General features: G+C 45.5%; 1 protein-coding gene across 1 annotated transcript; it reads right to left on the bottom strand.

The window, feature by feature from the left end:
* Positions 1–2,033: 2,033 nt before the first annotated feature.
* Positions 2,034–2,564, bottom strand: LOC110648381 (uncharacterized). The gene has a single exon (XM_021802595.2). It carries the CDS (start codon positions 2,562–2,564, stop codon positions 2,034–2,036), a length of 531 nt encoding a protein of 176 aa, XP_021658287.2.
* Positions 2,565–14,660: the final 12,096 nt, after the last annotated feature.

Genomic DNA, 14,660 nt, shown 5'->3' with positions numbered 1-14,660 from the left:
AACTCCAGAGTTTACCAGAGGCACTCGAGTGGCGACTTTCTACCAGGAGAAAGAGACTGAATACCCGATTATGCAAGGTTACAGACCCAGATGACATTTTCAGAGCCTTTCTAGCATGGTGGACTCCACAGTTTGATGATGCTGTGCTTCGCCATACTCTGTCTTCTTCAGGTACATAGTACTTTTAATTGTTAAGCATATGTCACTGATCTTTAACATCATGAGTTTCTTTCTCAGGTCGTGCACCTACATTGCCACCTCCACCAGCATCAGCACCACCTCGGGCGGCCTCTGAGCGGCCAAGGCCCTCCTCTGCACCTGTTTCGTCACCTGCTCCATCCAAGAAGCAACATCCACGGCCATCCACATCTGAGCCTCCAGCGAAGAAAGCCAAGAAGTCACCTCCTGATCCCAAGTACAAGCCGAAGGTGAAGAGATCTCCGCCTCCTCCTCGCAGGCAGTCTGGAAGACATATTCTTAAGGCCAGGGGGCTTAAGAATACACCTGCTACAGCTATAGAGGTGTCTGAGGGCTCTGCTAGCGACACATCTGCTGAGGATTCTCACCTATCACACGGCTGCCAGGAGGTTATTTCTGATACTGAGGTTATTCTTCAGGCCGTTACTGCTTCTGATGAGAATGTGGATACCCGTTCAGTTGGTGATGATATTGACATAGTGGCTTCTGTCGGTGTTGACGGGTTTGATGATGGCGCGGATGAGACTGCGAGTGACCAGTTCTTTGATGATGTCCCAGATCATATTGTTCCAGACTCGGCACCGGATACCCATGCAGATGCGGTTCCGGACCCGACATCTGACACAGCCACTGCCACCGAGCCTGATGTTATTCCTACTGCTGATCACACAGAGCCTATATCAGTCCCACAGCCTGAGGTACCATCTTACCCTTATCTATTTGTCATAAATTTTCTTCCTCTGACATATCTATTTTTGCAGGTTGTACCATCGTCTGAGCCATCTTCTAAGCCCATAGTACCAGATCCCAGCGTCCCAGATCCTTCTGTTATTAGGCCACCGGTTGCCCCTGAGCCTTTCAGAGACGTCCTACGGGACCTTGATTTTTTATTCTTTGGTGGGTACCGGCCTGCTTTCCTCAGACCTGCTCCAGGACCAGCTCAGCCAGAGTCTGAGATTGACACGACCAGAGCCCGGCTCCGTTACCTGCTTGCTACTATGACCGGTCCTTTGTCATCTCTCCCTTCTTCTGAGCGGTCTGAGATCTTAGCTGGGCTTTCCATACTAGCATCATCCGGTTCCTTCCCGCAGCTTGAGGAGGCTAGGACTCAGGTAGCTGATCTCTTACCAGCCTACGACCAGCAGGTGACGGCTACGCGTCAACTTGAGGAGACAATTGAGGCTTTCCGTGTCCGTCAGGATGAGTATACAGCTAGCATCTCGATAAAATCTCCTTTGTAGCGCGCACTCCCGAGGATGATCAGAGATTACAGGAGATCGAGCGAGAGATTGCTAGGCTCGAGACAGAGCGAGCTGAGATCCTTGCTAGAGAGAGATCCCGAGCCGCCATACATGATCTAAATGTGATTGATGCATACAGAGAGGCCGATGAGATCCGTTCAGCCCTTCCTCTGGTCGCCATCCAGGTCGGAGACCACGGAGCCCACTTGGAGCAGTTGATGGCCCTACAGGCGAGATGGGACGCCTTGAAGACCACTATTTTAGCTATGCTTTAGATTGTTGGATTTGTAGCACACTTATGATGTGTTTTCAGTACATCTATGACATGCCTGCAGTATATTTCTTTTATGGATGGATGGATGCATTTTTATATTTGGAAATTTTGGCCGTTGGTCGGCCTTTGCTTACATCATTGCTTACATAATTGCTTGTATGCATAAGCTATTACATCATTCAATTGTTTGCTAATTGTTGGTGGTGGCACAGTAGTTTAGAATGCGGAAGTGAGATTGGTGAGTCCCACTGGTTACAGGTAACTTTACAGGTAACTAGTGAACAGCCGTGGGGTCGGCTAACATAGGCCGTGAGTCGGCCTCAGGTGCTTCCTGGTTCCTGTAGTTCCCGCATTTCCCACATAGTGGGAACATACTTCTTCAGGTAACGCCCATTAATGGTACTTCTGTGCAGTTCTCCCGCGAGACTCGACAACCAATAGGCGTTTCCCCTGAGGACTTTGTGCACCCGGAATGGTCCTTCCCAGGTCGGGGACCACTTGCCAAACTCTCTACTTTTGGCACCGACAGGTAACACCGTTTTCCACACTATGTCTCCTTCTTGAAAGGTTTGTCTTCGGACCCTATTATTGTAGATCCTAGCTATCTTCTTCTTCTGTGCAGCCATGTGGTTGAGGGCCTGCATCCTGGTTTCATCCAGGTCTTCAAGTTCCATCACCATGGCCTGAGTGTAATCATCTGGAGTAAGGCCATGTTGCCTAGCTACTCTGAGTGAAGGAACCATAATCTCCATCGGCAAGACGGCATCGTGCCCATAGGTAAGAGCATAAGGGCTTGTCTTTGTGGCATCCCTTTTAGAAGTTCTGTATGCCCACAAAGTTTCTGGTAACATCAGATGCCATCCCATCTTTTTGGCTTATCTTCAATCATTTTCTCCAGGATACGGATCAGGACCTTGTTTGAAGCTTCTGCCTGTCCGTTTGCTTGAGCGTAATATGGAGACGAAGTCAAAAGAGTTATGTCGTAGTCATCTATGATCTGCATCTGCAAGAATGAAGGACAGAAGATTGGAAAACTAAAAAGAAAGCCAGGGCGTCCGGTGGATGAAGTCTACCTTTGTAATGTCAGGCTGAAAAAAGGGGGATAGCACTAGAGAGTCGGGAACTTTCACTGCAACTGGAGAGGCTCACACCTGGAATCAAACTAACCTATCAACAGAAAGAAGCGAGGTTGATTTCTTTTCAATAGGGAATGCAGTTGAAATAGAGATTAGCTTGAAAAGAAGCAGTACTACAAGAGAGCTGTAAGACAGAAATAAGTCGATTGCTGCCATTCCCTCCTTCATTCTTCCTTTAGTTGAAAGAACTGCTGATCCGGAGTCAGATCTTTATCCTCGTACGTTGGTCGAGTCACCGCTTCGCCCCTTCACGCTGGAAATATAGGACTAGATCCCTGACTTATATAGTATAGTAATAGGTAAAGCTCTTTCATTCTTCATTGTCTGCATTGCCATCTCTCTTAGTAAGGAACGTAAGTCACTAGAGCGAAGCTTAAGGACTAAACGGTGGTAAAGCACCTAAAGCTTATAAGGGTAATACCCTCTCGCTTTGCTCCATCACCTATCGGTAAAGTGTCTTAACGCTCCTCTCCCTATCGGTCGAGTCACCGCTTCGCCCCTCATATTGCTATATGAGTGGCTTAACGCTCGAGCTTCCGTTGGTCGCCTCGCCCCTATCTCTAATGGGTATTAGGTACGTGTATACATAGCCCACAATCTCTCTATCTTTAGATTGCGGGTATGCACAGAGCGAGAAAGAGACTTATATCCAAGACCAGCAAGCCGAGAGATCGTTGAAAATCGCCGACACTGATACTTGAGGTAAACAGCATAGCCCCATAAGCAAGCATAAGGGTGAAAGGCGTTCAAACAAGCCTTAGCAGAAAGTGTGGATATATCACCCTATGATGCTATTGACTCTTTGTTTGCGTAATCAGTCTTTCTTTCCCTATCAAAGCTATATCCCTTATGCCCTTACACGCATAGCCCTTTTCTCTTCTTACTTCAAAAAGAACGTTAACCATTCATATGGAGAATCTTCCTAATGAGGATTAGAAAACTCATTCTAACGTACGTAGTTACTCTAAGAAGCGAGAGGACTTGGCTAATTCCTTCTATCAATTCTTGTGACAAGAAGGGGAGTACTTACTCATAGTCACCTATGAGGTATGTCACTATCCTAAACAAGAAGTATAACCGATCAGTGGCCAGTCGTTGGACTGGTTCGAGCGCACAGTGGGTCTTTATCTCCCGGTAGCAAGACCAGGGGGATCACTAGCATGTGGGCGCTTGGCTTCTTCTTTGGAAGGTGGGAGAATAGACGTATTTTAGTAATTGGTAATTACGTCCTACAACAGCTATTGAGGCCTCTTCACGAGTGGCTGTGCCATGCCCTTCGGAGGCTACCATGTGATGTTCGATCAGACCAGGCCTCTAGACAGGCTAGCTGGATCTAAGACAGCATTCTCCAATGATTTGAAAGCAGCCCCCATTCGAATTACGTTAGGTGGCCTTTGCTTTTCTTATTCAGGGTGATATGCTATCTTTTGATCGTTTGCGTCAGCTGCGGTTAACCCTGCGCTTGCGTGCAATATCGATCAAGTACCCGTACCAGTTCTCTCAAGTCAGCTTTGTTGCTGGACAGCCTTTAGATTATCTTATCTTAGATAGGGCTATTATGCCTCTTGACCAGTCTTTGCCTATACTATAAAAGCCCACCACTTCTTAGTGTGGTGGTCTGCAGAGCAGGTACATCCGGGTCGCACCTTTGACCGTTATGCCGTATTAGGTGATGACGTGGCTAAAGTCTATTATAAGGCTTTGGGCTATTTCATATCATCAATCCCATACGGGCTCTGCCTAGTTTGCTAAGAGGTTTCGAGTCCGTGCCTTGACAGTAAGTAGATTTCTCTCCAGTTTCAGCAAAGGCTTGTTTGAACGGCCATAGCATAGGGGTGATGGGCATTCACCTCAAGTACCAGTGCGTCAGATTTTCTACTTTTTGCCGGTTAGCTGGTGTGGCTTTTAGGACTCTCTCGCAGCTCAACCATACCCTTTCCAAGCTCTCAAGATGGAAAGGTACGAAGTCACTCCTATAGCTATAGGAGGTACGAAGTGACTCATATAGCTATATATGAGGTAGCGCGCTCGCTTACTTAGTACTTGTGCTAAGGTAGCTTCTTGCTTAAAAGTGAGAGTCAGGCATTTGGCCTCTACCATTAGACCTAACCAGCTTGTGGGTTAGTGACTACGTACCTTTCTTACTTGATTGACTGCTTTACTGACTCTTCGAAAGAGGGTCAGAACTCGATCCGGGAATCTCATTAGTCCTCGACTCTGACTCTTGGCGGAAGGAAGCCATCTGCTTGAGAGCATCGAATCGTTGCTGCTTTTGCTATTGGTCTACAAATCGCTGCAACCAATGTCCCGAAAGTAGCCTCCGTCCTCTTTTGAGTAGAATGATGGGCTCTTAGGAATAGAAGTGGGCATGAATGGAGCTTCTAGGACTGTGTTGACTGAAGCTCTCTTTGTCCATCTAATCTTGATTTGCTGTAAACAGACGATAGTTTCAATTGGCTTATTCGATGCTCACTGCCTTCATTTAGGAGTGAACCCGGTCGAGATCAGATGATGCAAGGATCGGATTTGATAAACTTTCTGGCAATTCGCCTCTTTCGGGATCTTCTATGACTCTATTAGCTTCTTTCTTCCCACGGAAGTCACTTCGCTCGCCTAAGAAGGGCACTTTTTGGATCAATTGCTGAGGAGCAGACGATCTTGGCTTAGAGAGATGCGCCTTTTAGCTTGTTATCTTTAGGTGCTCTGGTTTCAGGGAATCCCTCACCCAGTTCCATATTGGGATGAATCCAATCCTAGGGCATTCACCTCTCTGGTAAGCCGGTCCCTTTACATAGCCATACCATAATAGGCAGTTTTTTCGAAGTAGCTGCAATTGAATCGGCTGGTATAGAATCAACTGCACATTCATCTTCCTTCCTCTATTCTATCAATTTCATTTCTTTTTTATGTCCACATGTCTGCTTTTAGAAGTCAGGGAATGAGCTTATAGCCAGAAGAGGTTGTGAAAGAATGGCTTTTGTTCCAATCATCCGCTGTCTCCATATCCGTTGTTCAAATAGCAGCTGCTTGGCTCTTTCCCGGTGGAAGGGTTTCAGGAATAGAATCCGCATTCCTTGCGCTATAAGCGATGTTTTTAAAACCAGTGCTATGTTTGCAATAGACGGTGCCGCTCTTGAATCAGATATGGAACTTGAGTGAGTGGCATATCGAAAAGATTCATATGCCTCGAACAAGATAAATGTCTTTTGAATGGACATCTGAGAGGAGAAGGAGGCGCCTATTGTGAGGGAATGGTCTTTTGCTTTGCAAGACTAAGGGCTTAGAGAGAAAGCAAGGAGAAAGGCCCTACCATAACCGATTATAAAGATGAAGGAAATCAGTGCACTTACTTAGTTATTCAATAAGGAGAGGAGTACCGGCGAAATGGTTTAGGAAAGTAAGTGCCCTCCCTAGCCAATGCAGACCAACTTAGAAGGGAATCCACTTGTCCAATGCTTGTTGAGGGTTAGATATCCGGAACTTACATACTTAAAATAAAAGCGGAATCCAAACCTTTTTCATTAGTCTTTCGAGCTTTGTCTCATCACTGGGATGAAAGCATCCGTAACTGTAAGGCAAATAGCAGGACGATATACCCGACCTTGCTCAGTACTAAACTTACCGATGTACGAGAGAATTCATTCTGTCCAGAATCTCCTTAGCTTAGTAAGGGACCTTCGCCACTTTATTACGCTATAAAAAAGGATGACGTCCTTGTCCTAAAAAGGAAGATGTGAAGCTGCGGGAGATGGCTTTGACTGACTTCTTGGAGAGCTTTCTATGTGTCCCTCCCCTGGGGAATCCCTTAATATTCACTCGGGTGCAAAAGTAGTGGACTTGATAGCAGGGACTCCCGCATCGTCCGGAAAAGTCCTTGAACTCGGTTCCTCCCAAAAGACTTGAAGGTGGCAATCTAGCTTCCGTTGAAAAAGCAAGATGCGGAGTAAGGACTTCCTCTGACTTCGAGAAATCGGTCCATCTGGCCCAGCCCAAGCCAGGCCCCATCAGCCTTCTGGGAAAGAGGAATGCCCTAGGCTTTCTCTTGGCCTTGGCCTAACGGACGTAACCTTCTTTGGAAAAATTAGACTCCTACCCGAGAGGCAAGCTCGGCGGCGAGGGTGATTTGGAGATTGGAATACCAGAGTTTGAGGAACTGCGTCCTCCATCTGGAGAAGAGAAGGAAGTTGCCTTCAAAAAATGGCTCTCCTCTCCTCTAATGGAAGACTTTACCGAATCTCCTGGAACTAGCCGTAAGAGCAAGAGGTGGTCGAATACGGCCACTCATCCGCTTCCTAGCCGGAAAAGAAGGACTTTTCATCTCACTGAAGTAAAAGTCAATGTGCACTATGCTTACACATGAAATTGGTTTGCCTTTCTATTTGAACTACTTTCAAAGGCCTGGAGGGAGAAAGAATAAGCTGTGATTCCATTCCTCAGCAGAATGACTCTTTTCACGAAGAATCCTGCTCAAGACTTCGCTGCTTGAAAGCTTTCATTGACGTTAGGAAAGAACTCAAAAGAACTCATCCAAATCCAAATAGGATACTCAAACTGAGATTGACTTTATATGATTGACTTTATATCGTATTCAACAGACGTTGCGTCGAAAGCATCTTTATATCAACAGAAGTAGCTCCGACAGGGGTAATAAGAGCTAGAAAGGATGAGTCACTCCTTCGGGCACCTCCAATTAGCAATTAGGCTACAGAGATCGTGGGACAGGGCTTCACCTTCTTTATCATTGGCTCGCCTAGACCGCTTTAGGACGTTTAGTTCCTTTCGCTCGATTGGTTTGGAAATATTAAAAGCAACGGAACGGGCTTTGCCGAAACTCAATTCTCGGCTCAATTCGATATTGGATTAGCACAGCCTGGGGCAGAACTAATACGGATTGTGCGGGAATTAAAGACTGGGTTGGATCATTCGGGAAGTTGTTTAAAGTGAGGAGTAAGTGACGACGAGGTTGTGTCGGCGGGATTGGAAGACCTACCCCGGGGGCCGCCTATTGAACGTATCTAATCTAAGCGATGCCTGGGGCCTGTCTCTGCAGCTAAGCTCTCTCTTTTCTTTTGTTCTTGTTCAGGGCTGAAAGTCCCCTAAGGTTTTGTATTGAACTTCGGTCCTACTCCTTCCCGTAAGAAGGAAGTTGTCTCAGTCTGTTGAGCTACGACAGGCTGCGGTTCGCCCTGCCTCGGTCTAGCTCTCAGTAGGCTTTAGCCCTAATTTTAATCATTGTATGCACCTCTATTCCTTCTTCTTTCTTTACTTAACTGCCCGATGGACTCTTTAGCCTTGGATAGCCCCTCATGTCGAAAACCATTAGGTCTTTTGCTTGCCCCGGGAGGATCGTAATCTTACGCGCGGTTCCGAAGCGGAGTTGTCTTCACACTCTATGGTTGAATACCCGCCTTTGCTATTGGTTTATCTAAGTACCCCCTCTTCCATTTCAATGGGTAAAGATCTTATATCTTAATCAATCTATCAGAAAGATGTGACCTTGCCCCTTGCACTCCTAACCCGCATAAACACGGACCTTCTAGGTCACTGGCAGCCCAGAGCGCCAACGTCTCATATCATAGCATATCGCATCGGAAGATAACGGCTCAGTACAGAACGTCGAACAGCTTCTTGAATAATCGATTTTACGCCCCTCTATTGGTGGGGGGGCTCCTTGGGCCAAGCAGATAGTCTTTCTTACTAGGTTTTAGATCGAAACTAAAGGGGCTTCTTGCCGATGACGATCAATGATTTGGATTGAAAAGGTCCCACCATGACATACCTGAATCGGGCGACGACATCTTCATGAACTGGCTTTGAGCCTTCAACCGCGGGCATGTCTGGGTCCCTAGTACTACCCAAAGATCGATTCACTCTGCTTCAAATAAGAAGATCCAAGCAGGAAGTACGGGCTGCTTTCACTTAGTTATCATCAATACACCCCATTTCGACCTCGCCCTGTGTCATATCATAAAAGTCCTTCTCGTTCCATATATACTGAGTTAGCTCGGGAGATATGGAAAAAGCCCCCAAAAGGAACTTTCGCTCTAAGGATGCCGGCCTGTATTGTATGGCGGAATCTTTCTCTTCATGGATGCTCCGCGTGTGGTCCTTGATCCTTTAAGCTTCCCAGGCCTTCTTCGCGTTCTTTCGGTTCCACCGGATTTTAAGACTCCCGTAGGTTAGTTTCCCGATTTCCCGAATCTGACTCTTTGGTTTCGTTCATTCGTTTTAGCCCATAAAGTCACCAAAAGGATGTCGCTTCTGAAGAGGAGGCGGAAATCCGTAGTTTATCTACTATTAGCAACTAAAGGAATGAGGCTTTCGCCTTTATGAGATAGGGGAAGCTATTATTAGACAGCGGCATCCGATTCTCCGACTTTATTATATAATGAGTGGGGGATTGATTCGAAGGATAGAGAATTGGAATTGGAAAACTTAAGCCTTTAATTACCTCCCTCACTGCACACTTTCTATATATATCTGCCTTCAGAAAAGAAAATCCGTCTTTTGCGCTCTTATATAATCTTTGGCCTTTCGATCCCCTCGTTCACAAAGGGGCACAACTGAAGCTCATCTAACGATGTGATAGTGGCTGTTCGCTCCTCTTTCTCTTCATCTTTTCCAGCTTCTGCTAGGATTTTGTCCTGATAGCGCCGTGCTTGTTCAAGAAAGAGTCCCTTTGACGGAGAGAAAGACTCAATCGGGGGATAGATAGTCAATGGCCTATGAAAAACCTCTGTTTTTTCTCTTATTTTGGCCACAGCTACTGCTCGTGGGAATATCTTATGATAAGTCAAAGCTCGGCCTGAGGCTTAGGAGTTGCTTGCTTCCGAATCACTCTTCTCCCCAATGGCCACTAGTTCTGTTGCTCCGATTTTGGAAAAAGCTCAAGCTAGTAGGCGGAATAGGGATCGCTCCGTAATCTGTCAATTCAGTTGTTGTAGCGCCAGCGCCTGGCCTCTTCCTTCGACCCTTGATTCTTTCTTTTGGGCCTTTGGGCTTTTTGACTGTCCAACTCAATATCTGAAAAGAGAAGTCAGCTTTCTTCAAAGGCCGTTGACTCTGCTTCCTTGATTGAATAATCGAAGGTGAATCAATCAGACAGGACCGGACGTGTGATAAAAATACTTGCTTTCGTGCTGGAATTCCCCTTGGCGTCACTCACCTCTCTTTCCTTTGCTCCCGTCTACCACAATGGCTGTCTCGCTGTCTACTGGAGCTCGGATCCGACTCAAAGTGGGTTCGTGTGTATGCGCCCTGCCCAGAGCTAGCCTGACAGAAAGTTCAATCAAAATGATTGACACTTTTTAGTAAGGTGAAGACTCTTTCCCCTAATCCATCCATGAATATACTTTTTTCGCTAAGAAAGCCTCTACTGGGCGGGCTACTCCAAGAATGACTTTTTTTTTTTCAGAAAGTCATCCAAACAACAGCTTTTAGCTTGCTTCTTGATTGATTGTGGCGATCCCCTTCTTCTGTTCTTGACTCGTACCTTCAGGTAAGCCGGACTCAAGGAGGCTTCAAAGCCAGATCTTATAATTTAATATAGAAAGGAGACCTCTCCATCTCAGGTTATCCCATTTTTTGCTTGAATCCGGCCGTCAACTTCTTCAACTGCTGATGCCGCTGACCTATATGGTGTGCTTTTCATTCCAATTCCTCTTTTTCCGAATACATGACTTACATAGAAGGACAACATTCTTGGACGACAATAGATTGGTTCGGATGCTATAAGTGGGAACTACTGTAATAACTTGTCACACTGTACTCAGTCTCTCTTTCCTGAAATTCAATTCTATCTTTTCTTACTCATCAACCCGGGACCCCCTTCTTCAGTCGAGTGCCTATCTTTCAAGAGCATATGGTAAGCACTTCGCCCTACGCCGTTTCGCTACGACTACTTACCTTTCGCCTTTCGCCTAACATATTAATATTCATCTAACTTTCATTTTCCCGTCTTTTTTGGACGGGAAAACGATTAAATGTCAATTTGAGATGTCGCTCTCCGAGTGAACAAAAGGGTTAAGCGAAAAACCTGGGAAAATGATAATTTCGATTTAACATTTCACTCACACCGCTCATAGTTATAGTTGAGCCGTCCCTTCCTCAAAGCAAGGAGCAGAACCCTTGTGTTATCTCATGCTTCTGCTTGTTCTTATGCCTCCTGCCATTCCAATAGGAAGTTAGAAGTAGGAATCATTGGAGCTTGGGGCCTTCCCGCTTAATGTCTCTTGGAGCTGTCTCTCTTGTTGCAGTTGTGTCAGTTCCTGAGTCTAGTTCTGTAGTGGCGACTTCTTCCCTGAGGGGATAAGAGATCTCTTAACTTATAGTTGAGTTCGTAACTGGTTCACAAGCCGCTAAAGCCTCGTCTACTGCTCCTCCAGGCAATGGATATTGTTCGGGGCGAGGGGCCAGGTCAAAAGGAAAGGGACGAAGCTACAATGATATAAAATACTCATTATATAAGAAGAAGGACACTCAAACGAGGATCAATCAACTTGCTCACATTAAATCCTTTGAGGGAGATCCCTTGACTCGCAAACTCAAGGAAGTACGAACCACGAAAGCCGGGGATTGACGAAACCTACGATAGACGGAACAGCTCCAACAGCCTTACTTGCAGTGGTATGATATGGCTCTCCATCTTTCTTTGCCGAGTTCAATGGGCACGTGTTAAGCTTTTCGTTTAGTGAATGCGACTCTAAAAGCTGCTATAGATGCTAGGAAGCAGAGGAGATTATCTAAAAAATTCTCCAAAAGCACGAAAGCAGGCTTGGCACGACAACCATTGACATGAATTCAGTCACTGCCTTGAACGGAGATAGACCGATAGCCTCCTCTTATCTTACTTCTTAGTCGACTTACAGAAGCACAAGACAACTAAGGGGTGCCGCAGACGGACCCATTACAGCTCTGAGAAGAGAGGAGATTCCCTTAAATTAAAGCAAGGAACAAAAAACAGGAGCTCCACCGGCTAGCTACGTTCACTCACTAAGACTCCTAGACTACGCAAAACAAACCATAGCAGAAAGAGGGAAGTATGAGATAGATCGATTTCTCTCTAGAACTAAGAGAAGGGAAGTACCACCTACTAAGGAAAGCGACGAACTGCTAACTGCTAGCAATTCTCTTTAACCAAACCAGCTCTAAAGCGCTCCTGGAAGCACGAAAAATCGCTAGGAGCAGAGATAGATATAAGGATGTTGGAACCACCAAACCTACTCGAGCACCGCTAAGGTAGCACTGGCTTTGGGCGTTCACCCGTGGGCTATCTCCATCCATATTGGGCCATATCAGATACCCCCGCCGCCCTATGCGCCTCAGATCGCACCGATAAGAGGATATTCTGTAAGCTGGACGGACGACAACCAACCAGAACGAACGAGCCTTTACTTATACTTATTCTATAATGGCTGGAAAGAACAAAGCACGAGTCATTGCCCGGACCAGGAACAGACCGCAGCCCCTTTCTTGCTCCCTTTTTGCGCATTAAGGACTATAACCACTATATATATATAGGCTCAGAAAAAGCTTATTTATCGCACGCACTTTTACTTCCCTATGGTTATGGTATATACCCTTTCCTATAGAACTAGAACGAGCCATAGTAAGCTATGAGATTGATTGAAAAAGCCTTAAATTAAAGGCGAAGAAGAATCATCGAACTAATGGACAGACCGCAACGCAAGTACTAGAACTCTTTAACTAGAGGAAAGACCTACCGACCGATTTCAAGGAATTGAGATGATCGATATGTATAATTGACAGAAACGACTTTTTTTGAGCATCAAAGCTCGATTCCTAGCCAGTATCTGATTTCCTCGGCATATCGGTTTTATTTGTTTCCGCACAGACGAAGTATGCTTATTCGCAACTAGTGAGCTCTATTTACGTTATTCCGATCCCCCAGTAGCGCAATCATCAAGCTCACCTCACCGCATTCGCATTCATAGAGGTCCTTCGCTTTAGCTTACCACCTACTCAATCAAAATTCAAAGACTTACGCTAACCTGTGATTAATGTATAAAAGGTTTATCACATCATAATAGCTATTTTAGCCATGCCCATCTACATCAGTAGTTGTGTTGCTTAAAGCTTTAGTTATACAGTTAGCTCAGAAGCAAAGTAGCAAGGCATATCACATAACTTTTCCAACTCAATCAGTAATTAGCATAGAGAAGAACCTAATTCAAAAGAAGATGTCGTCCTAAGGGTCGTCCAGTGCTCAATCCCGCCTATCTTGCTTGGGTACGCACATACCCTTCTTTCTTGGATCAAGGCTACCCTAACTAAGGTTATGAAATCAAAGAGGTTAAGGAACTCTCTACATCTCGTGATGTTTGGCTCACTTTGGAGAGGATCTTTCTCGATCAAGGAACTGCCAAAGAGCTGAAACTTAAGCTCCAACTTCAGTCCCTTAAGTTAAGAAAAGGGCACACAGCCTATGGGGACTTATCTTGGCTTTCTTAAGACGATAGCTGATTCTTTTGTTGCTATCAATTCTCCGCTGTCTTCAAAAGAGTTGGTCGTCTATGCTCAGAGCTTATAGTCGCACTAAGCGAACATTAGGCTAAAGGCGGCTATTGGAAGAACGAGTGGCTAGCTCAGTTCGTAAGTCTTGTTCTGTTGAGTAGTTAAGGAAGTCCTTTCGTAGGGTGTTTAGTCAAAAAATTTCTTCCGATAGATCGAATAGATGGGTCTTGACCTTCGCTTCGAGGGACAAGCACCGCATCTAGGTAAGCGGCATCTAATTTAATTGATTCACCGGATCTTCCATCTACGAAAATTACAGAGATGTCTGTTAAGGTCGGCTTCATGAAAGCAGGCAAGTTTAGCGAAAATAGAGATAGAAAGAGATGGATTTTGCCCAGCCGTTGTCAGATCAATTCCCATTCATTCTTTAATGGAATAGGGAACGGGCTATCAGGAATGGGCGATAGCCTATGACTAAAAGTGCTGACTATCTATGAATGACCAGGATCGGAATAAAAATCGACGAGATGAGCCTACGAAAGATTTCAAGTTCAGACTATGATGACTGGCATCCTCACTTATGCAACGAAATTGAGTTGATGGAGTAGCCAGTGCCCTTGAGTTATTCTCTTCGGTATCGACTTCTCTCATCGTTAAAGGCGCCGCAAGGCACTCGACTAGAAGGAGTGGATGTTAGGCACGCAGGGAAGACTCTGACTATGCGCTGGCACTAGCCCTGGGCATGGATTCTTCTTTGATTGAAGGAACGGGACAGAAGAGAACCAGAACCATATCCTTCACACAAAAAGTCTGATCTTATCTGCGCTATTGCCCGATCATAGCTGTACTGTATGAGATTAGTTCTCCCTCTCCCCTGCCCTGTTAGAACAGTCTGGTCTGATCCTGTAAGCGATATAGACTACTTTTTAGCCTGTCCAAAAGGTCTTTCATGTCAATGTACTATGGCCCCGTTAAGCCACTTTTTGATAAATATCAATGGGCATAGAGAGAAAGGGAAGAGGCAGACTGGTTGAACCCAGCCCGAGCTAAGCGCATAAAGCATACTATAGAGGCTACCAACTCCAGCTCGAACGAAGTGAGAGGAAAAAACCTTTCAGTCGATCTCCCTTTGGTCGCCTCTCCTTTCAGTCGATCTCCCTTTGGTCGCCTCTCCTTTCAGTCGAGTTACTTCACCCCTAAACTGGAAGAAAAATCGAATAACTTCACCTGTAAGCCATATAGACCACTTTATAGCCTGTTCAAAAGGGATTGAATGTGTTAATTTGATTGAAAATGTGTAAGTCATAAGAGAAGGGAGATTTAACAGAAAACCTTTAT

Source organism: Hevea brasiliensis, unplaced genomic scaffold, assembly GCF_030052815.1.
Source record: "Hevea brasiliensis isolate MT/VB/25A 57/8 unplaced genomic scaffold, ASM3005281v1 Scaf47, whole genome shotgun sequence".
Taxonomy (NCBI): Eukaryota; Viridiplantae; Streptophyta; class Magnoliopsida; order Malpighiales; family Euphorbiaceae; genus Hevea; species Hevea brasiliensis.
This window is presented reverse-complemented; position numbering and strand designations above follow the sequence as displayed.

Excerpts from the sequence above, each read along its gene's own strand:
- LOC110648381 (XM_021802595.2), bottom strand. The coding sequence starts at position 2,564 with ATGTTACCAGAAACTTTGTGGGCATACAGAACTTCTAAAAGGGATGCC.